The sequence below is a fragment of the Hyaena hyaena genome, unplaced genomic scaffold (assembly GCF_003009895.1).
Source record: "Hyaena hyaena isolate Hyena2069 unplaced genomic scaffold, ASM300989v1 scaffold_186, whole genome shotgun sequence".
Classification (NCBI taxonomy): Eukaryota; Metazoa; Chordata; class Mammalia; order Carnivora; family Hyaenidae; genus Hyaena; species Hyaena hyaena.
This window is the reverse complement of record NW_024080818.1, coordinates 1,794,881-1,809,474: the sequence shown is the minus strand read 5'-3', so window position 1 is coordinate 1,809,474 and position 14,594 is coordinate 1,794,881. Positions and strand designations below refer to the sequence as shown.

The 14,594-nt window shown below is 41.6% G+C and overlaps 1 protein-coding gene across 1 annotated transcript in view; it reads right to left on the bottom strand.

The window, feature by feature from the left end:
* The window catches only part of WWTR1 (WW domain containing transcription regulator 1), a 140,554-nt gene that overhangs the window by 48,771 nt on the left and 77,189 nt on the right, over window positions 1-14,594 (bottom strand). Inside the window, exon 3 of the mRNA XM_039241024.1 lies at window positions 8,212-8,348. Coding sequence (XP_039096955.1) covers window positions 8,212-8,348 — 137 coding nt within the window. The remainder of the gene's footprint in view (window positions 1-8,211; window positions 8,349-14,594) is intronic.

Genomic DNA, 14,594 nt, shown 5'->3' with positions numbered 1-14,594 from the left:
TGCAGAATCTTAAGGATTCATGGTTTTGTCTGGATTGCACAAGGGGCCTAGAGCCTTCTTCCCAACACCCCATCCTCCTATCCCTCTATAAAAAGCTCAAGGCATAAAATGGTTCTCTCTTTTTTTGTTTCCTTTAGCCTATTATAAAAGTAATATAACCACATTACAGAGAAAATAAAGGGAATCACCCCCAATCAAAAAGGCTTACTATAATCACTACTAACATTCAAAAATATGTAATTGATATACCTAATACATTAACTCTACAAAGTGGTGCACCTGTGATGCATAGTGTACTTGGCTAGGGGCTAGAAATACACACATGGAGAGCAAAGCCTGTGGGAAAGGAGAAACTAAACAGTTTTTTTTTGAAAAAACAAAATTAAAGTTCACAATAAACAATGTTTTTCTGCTTCATAAAATTAGACTAAAATAATAAACAGTTTTCCAAGTGCCACCTAGTCCTTGTAACTATTATTTTAATGGTTACAAATACACTTATTTTTGTGTTGCAGGCATTTACTCGAGGGTGGTGCTGTTATAAATACCCTTCTTTGTGTACAAAATTTTCCAAAGTGTTCATCTAGCGTACTTCGTAGGAATTTTATCTTAAAGAATATTTTCTTAGGAAAAGTGTGGCATCAAACATTTTTCCTGGCTCTTGACACTTGCTATCAAAGGGGAGATTTTCTATCTAAATTTCTAAATTTCACATAATAAAATCTACAGGTGTTTATCACCTTAATTCATCCAGATGAATAAATGTAGTTGACCATAGAAGAACCTGGGTTTGAACTTAATGGGTCCATTTACATGCTTATTTTTTACAGTAAAGTACTATAAATGTATTTTCTCTTGTGATTTTCCTAACATTTCCTTTTCTCTAGCTTACTTTATTGTAAGAATACAGCAAATAATATTATAACATATAAAATATGTGTTAGTTGACTGTTTACATTAGCAGGTCAGGCTTCAGGTCAATAGTAGGCTATTAGTAGTTAAGTTTTGGGGGAGCCAAAGTTACATGTGGAATTTGGGTCGGCTCCCCAACCTCCCATCCCACATTGTTCAAGGGTCAACTGTACTAATCTAGATAAGAGACTCATCCATATTAAGAGAAATGGAATACACATATGGAAACACAAAGTTCATTTCTTTATACACTATTATACCTCACTTTATCACACAAAGGAATTGAATTAGTCAATTTAATAATGTTTTTAGGGGTGCTTAGGTGGCTTAGTTGGTTAAGTATCCAACTTCGGCTCAGGTCATGATCTTGCAGTTTGTGAGTTTGAGCCCAGCACTGGGCTCTGTGCTGACAGCTCAGAGCCTGGAGCCTGCTTTGGATTCTGTCTCTCTCTGTCTCTCTCTCTGCCTCTCCCCCACTCACTCACTATCTCTCTCTCTCTCTCTCTCTCAAAAATAAACATTTAAAAAATTTTTTTACATAATTATGTTTTTAGACCTCATTTCACATATCTTTTAAAAAAACCTAAAAGAAAAAAAAACTGTAACAAATGTCTTTTTGGAAACTCCAAGAAAGAGCAGTCTTCAACAATGTTGATTAGATGTCAATCTCGCCAGTTGATGGCTTCCTCCAAATCTAAGACAAAAATAATGATTTCTACAGTATTTAGGTATTTAGAAAGCTATTCCTTCTTTTTTTCTAATCAAGAAAAAAAGCCTTTTTACCCAGAACCCCTTCCCTTTTTCCCCGTGCCCACTGACCTTCCTTCCCTGTCATACACACCTGCTTTCTATCACCACATTCCTACCACTGCCTTATCACTCCACTCCCTCCCATGAAGTGTGAAGGTTTTCCAGTTTGTCTTTGGGTTTGTGTGTCTGTGCTTGTGCACATTGGGCTAATTTATGCTCCAGAGACCACAGAGTTCCAAAAGTAGAGAGACTATCAGAGCTGGGGGGGGAAAAAAATCACAGTAGCCAGATGTGTCTGCCATGAACTTACCACATAAATTTGATTAGAAAAAAAGAAAAAAAAAATACTGGAAAAAGAAAAAAAAAAGATAGCCTACATATAAATCTCACTTTTAGCAAACCTTAGGATACCTTTCTACATGGTTTAAGCAACACTAGGCTACAGTGTCCCTTAGCTATTTCATTTGCTGATAAAATGATTTTAAGTGCTTTTGTACACTTCCTAGAGGGAAGAATAAGCCAATTTACCGAACTGAGCACACACAAGATTTTCCATCTTGTCTTGAGAAGCATGCCCTGCAAAAAAGAAAAACACACACCCATGTGTTTATAATTTGAAGTACAGATCAAGACAGACCTGGAGGACTTTGACTCTCGCCTGGTGGACGGCACATCTTCAAAGAGGGAGTGTGTGTGTGTGATATTTTAAAAATTCCTATAGCATTAAAAATACACTCTGGCTGCACTTTACCAAAAGTTTCTGAACCGGCGAGGGCTGGCAGTCTGGTGAAGTTGTTATACAGTCTTTATTTTTCCTGTTCTGTCTGGGAGGATACTGGCACCCCAGGTCGGGGCCTCATTCCAGCAAAGCGGTCTGTTAATGTGTGACAGGAGCCTAGCACACCATGGTTTATGATCACTAGGATTATCACCAAAAGGGCAAAATTCACTTTCTCTTGACAGTGATAGTTTAAAATATGGGGATATTTTAAGTTGCCGCACGATTCAAGTATCTGTGTGCTGAGGAACGGGAAAAACCTTGACGCTGGCACGCGCGTCCAGAGGGAAAGGTCCTTCGCACGGAACTGGAGTGTGCCTGCTCTTCACAAGCTCCCTGTTAACAATCTGATGGAGAAGGAGCCGGGTCACGAGTGTTTATGTCTCCTCATCTTCTCCCAACTGCTTGCTGTGTGGGGTCAACAAAATTATTTTCGCAATGTGTAAGCGAAAGCGCCTAAACTATCCAAGTTGTGGGCTGGGCTTTCCTGAGGGAGGACCAGGAACGCTTTCTAAGGGCACACACCACGGCCTCTTCCTTGTGTACACACAGGCCAGAAAAGTGTGGGGAAGTCAGGCTACCGGCTAACATTAACAGTTACAAGGACAGACTTCTTCGGGCGCTTTCTCTATGCCTAGTACTCGGTACTCAAGACGACTCTTATGAGGTAGGTATCACAGTAAGTAGGTATTCTGCTCTCATTATCACCACTTTACAGATAAAGAAAGCAAGACTCAGAAAGGCTGATAACAACAAAACTAGTAAATGTCTAACCCAAGAGAAACTCAGTTGGGACTCCCAAGTTCTTCCTGTCAACCACTATACCAAAAGGCCCCCTGCCTCCACTCTACACCTATCACCGCCCTAACACCCTAACTGATTTCCTTAGCAGTCCCCAATTGTCCTATAAATTAGATTAGGGCCTGTGAGGCTCCTTTTTTCCCCCATTTCATTTTTCCCAACTTTCAAAAAGTTTAGTGGGTTTTAATAACGGTTAATGAGACCAACAACACATTTAAAAGATACAAGGTCCTTTTGTGTTATGAAAAAAAAAAAATCAACTTTCATATGTATAATCATTTTCTCCCTTTGCTGTTACATAAAAGCTGGGATTCTAAGCAAGTTGTGGGCCCTCAAACAATATAGTTTCCACCCAGAGGTAATCTCTCCTTTTTACTCTTTGAAATTCTCCAAGGCCTTCCTTTTTTCTTCCATTCAGTGGGCATCTCTGAGGACTGAGATGCAAAGGTCACCCAAGTGCTCAGACAGAATCAAATAGGACAAAACCTGACAGAAAACTTAATTTGGCAGATAGAAAAACAAAAATTTAAGTCTGGCTCTAGACCAAGCCAGGGATGATTATTTGAAATAAAATGCAAAAAAAAAAAATTTTTTTTATTTTGCATTTCTCTCCTGCAGAGTCTATTTCATTTTACCTAGGCATTTGAAAGTCAGTGAGTTTAGATACATAACAAATCTGCCATTCTACATAGATGGTTTTTCACTGGATACTGATGCAGCCTGACAAAAGTTTGCTCCATTTTTACAAAGTCACTCAAGTACTTCAGGATGCCTTTAAGTGACAGGTTTTTTCTCTACCGATTAAAATATTATTGGACTTGTAAATTACATTTCAGTAATAGATGCATTGAAAAAATAAGGTATCTACAGATAAGCTTCGGGGGTGGGGGCGGGGGGGGGTGCTGAAACACTTCCACCAGAGGGCGCTATCCTCACTGAAAGTAATGAACAGTGTTCGTACTTTGTACTCTAACTCGCCCAAAATAAGTCTTTTTATGTTTCTTGAGAGCTTTTATGATGAGCAATGAAATTATCTTCAAATCTAACATTCTGAAGCTGAATAAAGTGTAAAATAAAAGTTTTCCTTCCACAAAGAATAATGTTAGTAATAAGAATAAAATAATTACAGCTTGTTATGTGCCAAGCACCACATCTAAACACTTTATATATATAAACTCATATAATCTCTTCATATTGTAATAAAAATCCTCTTTTACATATAAGAAAACTAAGGCAAAATTAAGTAATTTAATAGGGTCATCAAACTAGGAATGGCAGAGCCAGGTTTCATATTCTAACAGTCTGATTCCCAAAATTCATATACCTAATCTACAGTAAAACAGAATCCCAATAAAAGGAGATTTATTTCTGAATGCATTTAGCAATGTCAAAGATTATATCACAGCTCTAGAAATGCATAGAATTATCTTATAAAAGGTACTAATTTTGTCATCTCATAATACTATAACTCTATTTTGACATTTTCACGAGTACATAAATACCTCCCTATAAAGGAGAAACACCAAATTTAAGTTCACTTAGTTCTTAGCTACATTATATTAAAAAGACTAAAAATTCTAGATTTAAAAAGGAGAAGGATCTACTCTTTATATTTTTTAAAGACTGATAATAAAGACTATGAACTACAGATAGAGATGTAGCTTGAAATAACATATTCTGAGTAAATAATTTATTATTAGGACCATATTATGACTCTCTAAATTATCCTCAGTCTTTGGTGCTCACTTGGCATTTCCTGTTATATTTCTTTTTTTTTCCCCCTGTTATATATTTCCATCTTTAGGACACATCTGATTCGGTACAGGCTAGTAACATACTGTGTAATGGATAAATATGAAAATATTATTAGGAAAAAAACCAGGCTGCTTCAACTTATTCGAAATCTAGAAAGTAAGGTATTTTAAGTCAAAAATAGGTAAGCATGTTTCCGACATTCAGATTACAATTTCTTTAGACATGCTTTACAAAGGAATTGTGCTTTTGTGGGGAGAGGGGTAGCTCACGTGAACAGGCTGACCCACATGCTCCTTCATTGTTAAGTTTCAAGCATTCAGGTTCCTTTTAATTTAATCAGTCCACTTTCTACTCGTTGCACAATTTTTAAAAATGAAGGCGAATACAACATAAATGGGATATTCATTCCAGCATTGTGTGTACTAGCAACACACTAGTAACAACCTAAATATCCATCAGGTGGGGCTGCCAGTTAAATAACAAATTAGGGTGTATTAATATGTTGGACTACTAGGAAATCTTTTAAAAGAAGAAGGCAACTCTTTATGTACAGATACAGAAGCAGAAAGGCAAGGTGAACAACAGGAGGTATAATACACCAGCATTCGTGTGAAGAAACACATACCCATGACTGGGAGCACTAGAGGACTCCAGGACTAAGGGATGGGGGTTCAAGGGGCGCCTGAGGGGCTCAGTCAGTTAAGCATCTGGCTCTTGATTTTGGTTCCGGTCATGATCTCACAGTTCATGAGTTCAAGCGCCACATCAGGCTTTGTGGTGACAATGCAGGGCTTGCTTGGAATTCCCTCTCTCCCTCTGTCTCTCTGTCCCTCCCTGCTCATGTTCACACACTCTCTCTCTCTCTCTCAAAATAAACAAAATTCTTAAAAAAAGGAATGGGGACCTGAGAAAAACTTACTTTTTGAACAGTGCTTTGAAAAAGTGTTTGCATTTTTTTAACTAAATCCATGAAAGACTTTCTCCAATTATAATGCACTACAGAATTAAAGTCAATACTTTAATAGTCAGTCTTCAGAATTTTTAATGAAAGCTAAATGGCTAAAAGAAACCTTGAAACTAGTCTAATGCTACCTAATTTGTGGTTTCTTTACTACACTTGCAACTGCTTTCTATTCGAGCTCTTATATATTTGCGACGAATGACTCATGGGAAGTTTTGGTTTACCGCTGCTGGTAGAAGCATCTGTACCACTTGCCTTGATCTGCCCTTTAGATATGGGACACAACAGAAGTTATTCCAAGTCGCTTGCTTTTTGGATATATTTTACATCTGCAAGCTTTAAAAATGGTAGATCCAGACTTCCTGGAAGAACAGACAATATATTTACTTGACGCTGCCTCGGGTTTACTTGAGTTCATGCTCCCTTTGGCTAAGTCACAGCATGAGGGAAGGTGTCTGGGAATAATACTCCCTTTTTCATCCTGTTCATTCCTGAAAAATCCAACTGGAGATTCTTTTCACTCTAAAATTAACTATTCTGTGTATAAAGCAGTATCTGGATATCTGATCTGAAATGGAAAAGTTATCTGAAAATGGCATCATCTTTTATAAGACCTTAAAAGTATCCACTTATTTTTAGCCTCTGGAAGCAGGGAAAATGCCTACCACAGAAGCTAATTAGTTTTGTTGCTGCTGTGTATTAATTCACATCTGACTGTCTCTAGTGAAGAATTTTACCTCTTCTTAAGTAAAGGCAATTAGCAGAAAATAATCTTTTCTCAATTCTAAAATCACACTTAAGCATTCTTTTTTTTTTTTTTGAGAGAGAGAGAGCTCTCACGTGAGAAGAGGGAGAGAATTTTTTTTTTAATGTTTATTTTGAGAGAGAGAGCATGCATGCACAAGTGGGGAGAGGGACAGAGGGAGGGAGAGAGGGAGACAGAATCTTTTTTTTTTTTTTTTTTTAATGGTAATAGTTACTTTTGAGAGAGAGAAGGAAAGCAGGGAAGGGGAAAAGAGAGGGAGACACAGAATCTGAAGCAGGTGCCAGGCTCCAAGCCGTCAGCACAGAGCCTGACGTGGGGCTCACACCACTGAACCACGAGATCATGACCTAAGCCAAAGTTGGATGCTCAACTAACTGAGCCACCCAGGTGCCCTGAGAGAGGGAAGCTTTTTTAATGTATTTTTTAAAATACATTATTTTATTTTATTATAATTTTTATAATAATTATAAATAAATTTTATTTATAATAAAATAAAAGTTTATTTTAACTTTGAGAGGGAGGCGCAGGGCAGAAAGGGGAAACAGATGATCGAAGAAGGCTCTGTGTTGACAGCAGACAGCCCAATATGGGGCTTGAACTCACAAATGATTATCATGACTTGAGCTGAAGTCACATGCTTAACTGGGGCTACCCAGGTGCTGAGACAGACAGAGACAGAGACAGAGACAGAGACAGAGACAGAGAGAAACAGAGACAGAATGAATCTTAAGCAGGCTCCACGCTCTGCACAAGGCCCAACGCAGGACCCTGGGATCACGACCTGAGCTGAAATCAAGAGTCAGAAACTCAACTGAGCCACCCGGGTGCCCCCCACATTTAAGCATTCTAAATGAAGTCAAGAGTGAGCTGCACTGTCCTGGGGCAGGTATTTTGAGAAGCCACCTGCAGATTACGTAAAGGCGAAATGCATTCTAAAGTCAGAGCAGCCTCCGTTCAAACTGCAAACTCTGCTATCCACAGGCGGTATGACCTTGGGAAAGTTTCCTCATCCATAAAATGGGAATGTTATCACTTCTTGTAGGGTTGTTGTGAGTTTAATGAGATAAGGCATGAAAGCACCAAGCCTGGTGTCAATCACATTATGCAAAATAATAATAACAAAAGAAGGAAGAAAAGGGATTTGAAGCCAGAATTGCACCTTTGGCAGTCTTCAGAGACCAAATTCACAGAATGGAGGTGTGTACCCAACTTGCCTTAGTTTGGATGAATGAGAGGAGGCCTAAGTAACTTTCAAAAAACTCCAATAAAGACAATTGAAAGAGATGCCGTAAGTGTAGTGTAAACCTAGGCAGCAAGAGTGCGAGGTGGTAGAAAAGGGGCCAAGAAAGAAGGCAGAAGTGGAGGAAGCGTAACACACCCAAGAACTCTCTGGGGTGCACGAGGAGGCTCCGAGACAACCAGAGCTGCTTCTGAGCTCCTGGGCCAAACCCTTGTTTATTCACCTCCAGGTGAAAGCTTCGGGCTTACCGAGATTTGGCTGAGACACAGCCATGGACCTCTGGGGTGCTGGGGCGGGAGTGGCAGCAGGGTGGAGGTTCATAGGATTCAGGGGCTGATTCATCGCCTTCCTGGGGTCTTGCCACGTGGTGATCTTTTCTATGTGACTAAAAGAAGGAAAACAATTATCTTTTTAATTGTCAGCATGATCATCATCATCACCAATAATAGCACAAGAGTTAAACGACGCCAGCTCTTCCTCCCTTACATCTGCTTACAAATGGGTGACACTGTGTTTGTTTTCATCCAAGGTCATGCGTGCCCACATATCCCTCCATCCTAGGGCCCCATTGGGGATCTTGCAGGGGACTCGTAAAGGTTTTCTGCCTCACGGATGTGTCTCATCCCAGCCAAGGAGCCTCCGCTCCCCAGCTACTCAGGTGCTTCCCCGCCATTCAACCACTGGGATGCCAAGGTGTGAACTCCTCTCCCAAAGCAAGCCCCGGCCCTCCCGCCCCGCCCAGCCTCCCACGCTCCCAACTCATAAAATTGACATAATGAGGACACCTCTGCCAGTATCAGCCAAAGACCGAGCCCTTGAACCTGGTAAACATGACATTATCGAGCTCTTATTAAGAGCAAGGAAGGCACTGTGAGGTCCACACAGGGGATACATAAAACCCCCAAGAGGCTTATGTTCTACTAAGCAAGGTTAACAACTGTGTAGCTGGAGAACAGAGTAGCAGGAATTAAGTATAGGAAGATAAGCAAGTGCCAGATGATGGAGAAACCCAAATGTCAAAGCCTGAAGGTTTCTGAGGGAAAAGACACGATCAGACTTGGGGTCATACACAACTTCCAGTATTTATTATTGTCACTTAATCTCAGAGAAAGTGGCACAACATAAGCTTCTGCTGAGACTTCCATACGTCCTTAGAAAGAGGGAGAAGACCTCCACCTTTGTCCACCTCCTCCCAAACCACAACATAAGTCATTCTTGGTAACTTATTTATGAACCTACACCATATACTTTTTTTTTTGTTTGAAGTTTATTTATTTTGAGAGACTGAGAGAGAGAGCACAAGCAGGGGAAGGGCACAGAGAGAGGGTGAGAGAGAATCCCAAGCAGGTAGGCTCCACATTGTCAGCGCGGAGCCCGATGTGGGGCTCGAACTCACGGAACCGTGACATCGTGACCTGAGCCGAAATCAAGAGTCGGACCCTGGGACGCCTGGGTGGCTCAGTCGGTTAAGTGTCCGACTTCAGCTCAGGTCATGATCTCATGCTTCGTGGGTTCGAGCCCCGCGTCAGGCTCTGTGCTGACAGCTAGCTCAGAGCCTAGAGCTTGTTTCAGATTCTGTGTCTCCCTCTCTCTCTCTCTCTGACCCTCCCCTGCTCACGCTCGTTCTCTCTCAGAAATAAACTAAAAAAAAATTTTTTTTAAAAAGTCGGATGCTGAACCAACTGAGCCACCCAGGTGCCCACATAAACTCTTTTTTGAGATTTTATTATGTTTTTTTTCAAAGATGAGCATATTCATCTACTGCCGTAACTCTGTTTTACAAACTGTATCAGAGTGCTTTTTATATTTATCAAAGACCGCAAACGCTGATAACAAAAACTGAATGTCAGCCTTTTGTTCTCTGCCTGGCAACTAGGTTTGCCTCTCCCAAACTAATTGTCAATGTCAAACTCCACACACTAGGGACCTTCCTAGATCCACCTGAAAAGAAGTATGATTGTTCTTTCATTAAACACACCTTAATTTTGAATGACAATGGCCTCCTTTGAATCTTTAGCAATGCAAACCACTATTACTATCATTCAATTTAATCCCAAATCACTGTAATTCCAGGCTCTGGAGTTGCATTTGTCTCTTCCTTCAAGTCTGTTTCCTCACATTTGAATGCTGCTAAATGAATGCTGCTAAAATTCTTCTTCAGACTTCTTTATCCGAGACAGCAAGTTATTGCCATGGGGAACTCATCCACTGCCTGAGAGAAAGCTTGGATGTTTTCCCAAGAAGGGCTTTAAAGGAGTGTGATTAAAAAAAAAAAAAAGTCAGGCTTGGTAAAGGAAGCAAAATTAAGTTTAACTGTTGAGTTTCCATACTGTCAGAGCCATCAGCAGTCTTCAGAAAAGATAATAAAAAATGAACTAGGAGGAATAAAAATTTTAAAACCAAGACTGCGTTGTTAAGAAAAACACAAGGGGGGGGGGAGCCTAAATAAAGAAATGATAATCATTTGTTCAACCACAAAAAGACGATAAAGAAAAGAAACAATGGTCTCATTTACACCTTCAGTTGAACAGCTGTAATTCTGTGAGAGCTTTCATAAAATCCTTCTGTCAACTTTTGGTCAAGTGGAAACTCATAAGCAGCCTCAGGGGGTTTGTCATAGTCCTTCCACGTGAGGAACCCAGTGAGAAGGATGTCAGAGTTGAGTCAACTCCCTGTAGCCAAGGAATTAGAGCTAAGAGACCCTTTGACTAACCATCCCTTCAGGACCCACACTATTAACACATGTTCTCCAAGATAGGTCTGTTCTGCATACTTTCCACAACGGTACCAGAAGGATAGGAATTCTTCGCTCTCTCACGAGCCCTTCTTAGACCCCCTGAGACTATGGGTCCTGAGGCTGTACCAGGAGCAGCACAGGCACGGCCACGGTAAGACAGCGATGCGCTGTGTGGTGGAAGACGCTTAAGGACACTGCTGGGGGCCATTGGTAGGAATGACACAGGAGCCGGAATGATGCGTTCCCAAAGGCCGGTCCCCACTCTCCTTTCCCACTCTGAGCCAGTGGGCTGTGGCCCCCGAATCTGGGGAGAGCAGAAAGGCTCACCCACTAAGTTGCCGAAGGACTGCCACCATAGCTGGCTGGCCTCCACCGCCTGGGACAGAGTGCTGGGGCTTTCTGGGAGGGCACTGTGGCCCCATCCCAGAGAGGTCTGACCCCAACGAGGCCCAACTCAGATGTGGCTTCAAGTCCTAGAACTCCCCCAGGGCCGTGGGAGCCTCCTCGGCCCACCCTTCCAACCCCATACCCAGCCAACGCTTTTAAAGGAGTTTTGTTCCCAGCAGATTTGTTAATTAAAAGTGTCACTCACAGTATTCCCCAAAGACTAGAGTACAAGAGGGAGTCTTTCTTAAGTGAGCAGTTCTCATTGCTCAGAAACAACTCTGAGAAGAAAGCCACTCGAATTCCCAGCCTCTGCAGACCCACCAGTCGACCCGACGTCAGCTTTGCTTTAAGGCTCGGCTTCTATGAAGTCCAGGGTGGCTCCCAGTCTGAATGCCAAAAGCAAGGGCCTTGCTCACAAGAACTTAATACATCGCTGCTGATTTGATTTGAAAGCTAAATTCTGCCATTGTTCAAAACGTTTAGCTCCTGCAACCCCGTTCCCGAACGCGGGCTAAGCCACTGGCTCTTTCACACTGCTGTCTCATCTCCGCTCCCTCCGAGTTACTGACTCATTTCCTTTCTCGGATTTCTCAGTGTAACCTTACTGTCTGCCAGGACCCACAGTTTAGCTGGATTAATCCCCACTTCCCCGCTACTCCCACCTCTTTCCTGATTTCACTCCTCCCTTGCTGCTGAGTCCTATTCAACCAAATGTCTCTGCTGTTCTTAAAAGTCTAATTTCTCCTGAAGTTTTACATGTGTATTCAATCTGCCTATATGTGTGTCCAATGAATACATATCCTGTACGGTTCTCATATTTTAAAAAAGGGAACAAAAAAGGAAAAAAGTATCAAACTATTTACGGTGATGTACCCAAGTAATAGGCCCACTGGTGTTTTTTCTTCCTTACCAAACTCTTCTGTACTTTCCAGGTTTTTAACAGTGGCTCTGTGTTGTTTTTATAAGCAGTAAAAACAAAAATAATCATGAAGGCACAACATGACAAAAAGGAAACTGACGCATGGGCATGCAGGTCACAGGGTACTAAAATGTTATTAAAGATAAACTGTAGATTTGGCTCATAATTGTTGTGTGGCCAAAGGAAAAATTAGGGAAATGGAATTAATCACCTGGCCCCATGTTGTTTATAAAGAAAAAGAACACCAGTTCCTAAGGATAAGGAAAACTTTTCCTGACACCATAATGTCTTTTTCCTGGGCAAAAAAAAAAAAAAAAAAAGAAGCCTGTAATTCACATGGAGATCTGGGGGGTAGGGGTGGGGGTGGAGAGCAGGGGGTAGGGAGGCAGGGCAGAGGCGGGGTAGTTTCCTATAACAAAGATAACAGGAGTGGTCTTCTCTTTCTTTGGGGGCCGCTTTGGCCACTACTTCCCAGACTGTCTTCTTTCACAGTTGCAGGAAGAACAAACCAACTTCTCACCTCCAACCACATCGGGAGTCTCTGCTTAGAGAAGCGTCTATGTCCAAAACGAGCTTCAGCATTAGGAAGTGCAGCTTTTGCTTTGGTTGGAAACAGTAGTTTATGGAAAGCTAGTTGCGTGAAATAATTTTTCTTCTTGAATTAGTATGTTGTTCAATAGAGATGCAAGTTCAGAAAGCCATTTTATTTATTAGGGAAATTCTTTGTTTGAAGTTGAAAGGTCACTAAAATGAGCAGAAGAGAAGGCGGCATGGTCACCACCACGTCTCCCTCCCCTCATGGCCTGGTCCCTCCCATCAGCCTCCAGGAGATCATTAACTTAGCTCCTATTTCCTCCTTCCTGGCCCCTGCATGAACTTTCACCTTGATGAGCACCTGCGCCTCCAGGCTTCCCTTCCTCCAGTCTTTCTGGTTTTCCTTTGCCCTTCATCCCTTCCCCCACCCTCTCAATCAGACAGTCCATTCACTTTCCATCCCACCCCTACACTCAGATCCCAAGGACAGCTGGGATCCAAGCCACTCCTTGGTCTCACTGCCCATGAAATAAAAGTACTACTCGTATAGGCATCTTCCAGAAAGAACACCTACTGGTGCAACACTGTGAAAGATCAAAGTCTTGGCATCGGACATATCTGAGTTTCGTTTTGTTTTGTTTTGTCTTGAAATGGTTATTTATTTTGGGCGGAGGGTTGGGGCAGAGAGAGAGGGGGACAGAGGATGCGAAGGCAGTCTGCGCTGATAGGAGAGAGCTGGATGTGGGACTCAAATCCACAAATGGCGAGATCATGATCTAAGCCAAAGTCGGATGCTCAACCGAATGAACCACTTAGGTGCCCTTCACATATCTGAGATTTAAGGCTACCTCTGATCTGTGTGACCTAGTTGGACAAGCCACTTCACCCATCCTGGTCTCAGCACCCAGATCCAGGAGACGGAGTGAAAGAAGCTAACAAACACACCGGTTCCTTGTTTCAAGGGTTAAATAGGTCTGTTCAGAGAAACTAATGACAGCCAAAGTCACCTGCAGATTTTATGACCAGTTCACTGGGCTTTCCAAGCTCACCTCCTTAGCAGTGAAGGCAATGGAAGGCAGCTCCGGCCTCAAGCCCAAGGCTCACAACACAGGTTCAAGTTTACTCAAGCTTAGATTGTATGCCTATTGTGCACAATGCACTAGGAAGGCATAAAAATAAAAAGCAATCTGTAAATATAAAACTCTGACTAGCAGCAGAACCATTAAAGGCTATGATAAAATTTTATCTGTAAAAATAGAACCCACCGGCTTCTTACAGCCCAGGAAAAGGCCTGGTGTTTTAAGATGAATTAATCCTTCAGTCCATGACCTATTACATTAACTTTATGGAAGGAAGCCACAAAACAAAGACTTTCTGAAATAGAGAAGGTCTATGTAATACATTTTGTATTGCTGGAAGCATACAAATATATAAAAATAGAAATGATTCTGAGTACCTGATCTTGAAAGAATTTCGAGTTCTTCACAACATAAGCTGCTTACCTATGTCTATGGGCAAAGTTTCCATCTTTAAATCTAAGTACTTTGCCTTTTCATTCCCCCTCCTCTCCACCCTCAGTGCTTTAATATGTTAGAGTTTCACATTAGTCTCACACATTACTCAGGCCTCCCTGCCATGAACAGAGCTGTTAGGACAGGCCTTAGAAGTGGCCTCCAACCTGCCTCTTCTTTTCTGCCACAAACTAGCTAGGCAGTTAAAGAGAATCACACCAACGAAACGGGAATTTAAAGGCAGCCTGGGGTCATAAAACCAAGGCTGACTGGTTCAAAACTCAATTCACATCAGTGCCACTTGGCTCCAGTCCTCTGACAATCCCAGGCTCTCTTCAAATTCTCCCTTGACTTTCTCTTCTTGGGGGGGTGCTAATATTTCTCTTCCAGTGGAACCTAAGCTCTTTTGATGACAGAAATGGCCCCATGGGGCATAGCAAAGTACTCTCTTCTGCACAGAGTAAGCATCTGTAAAACAATTCCCTTACAACTTCCATAATATTCACAAGCCTAATTTAGGGCATAAGTAAATTGTCTTAGATT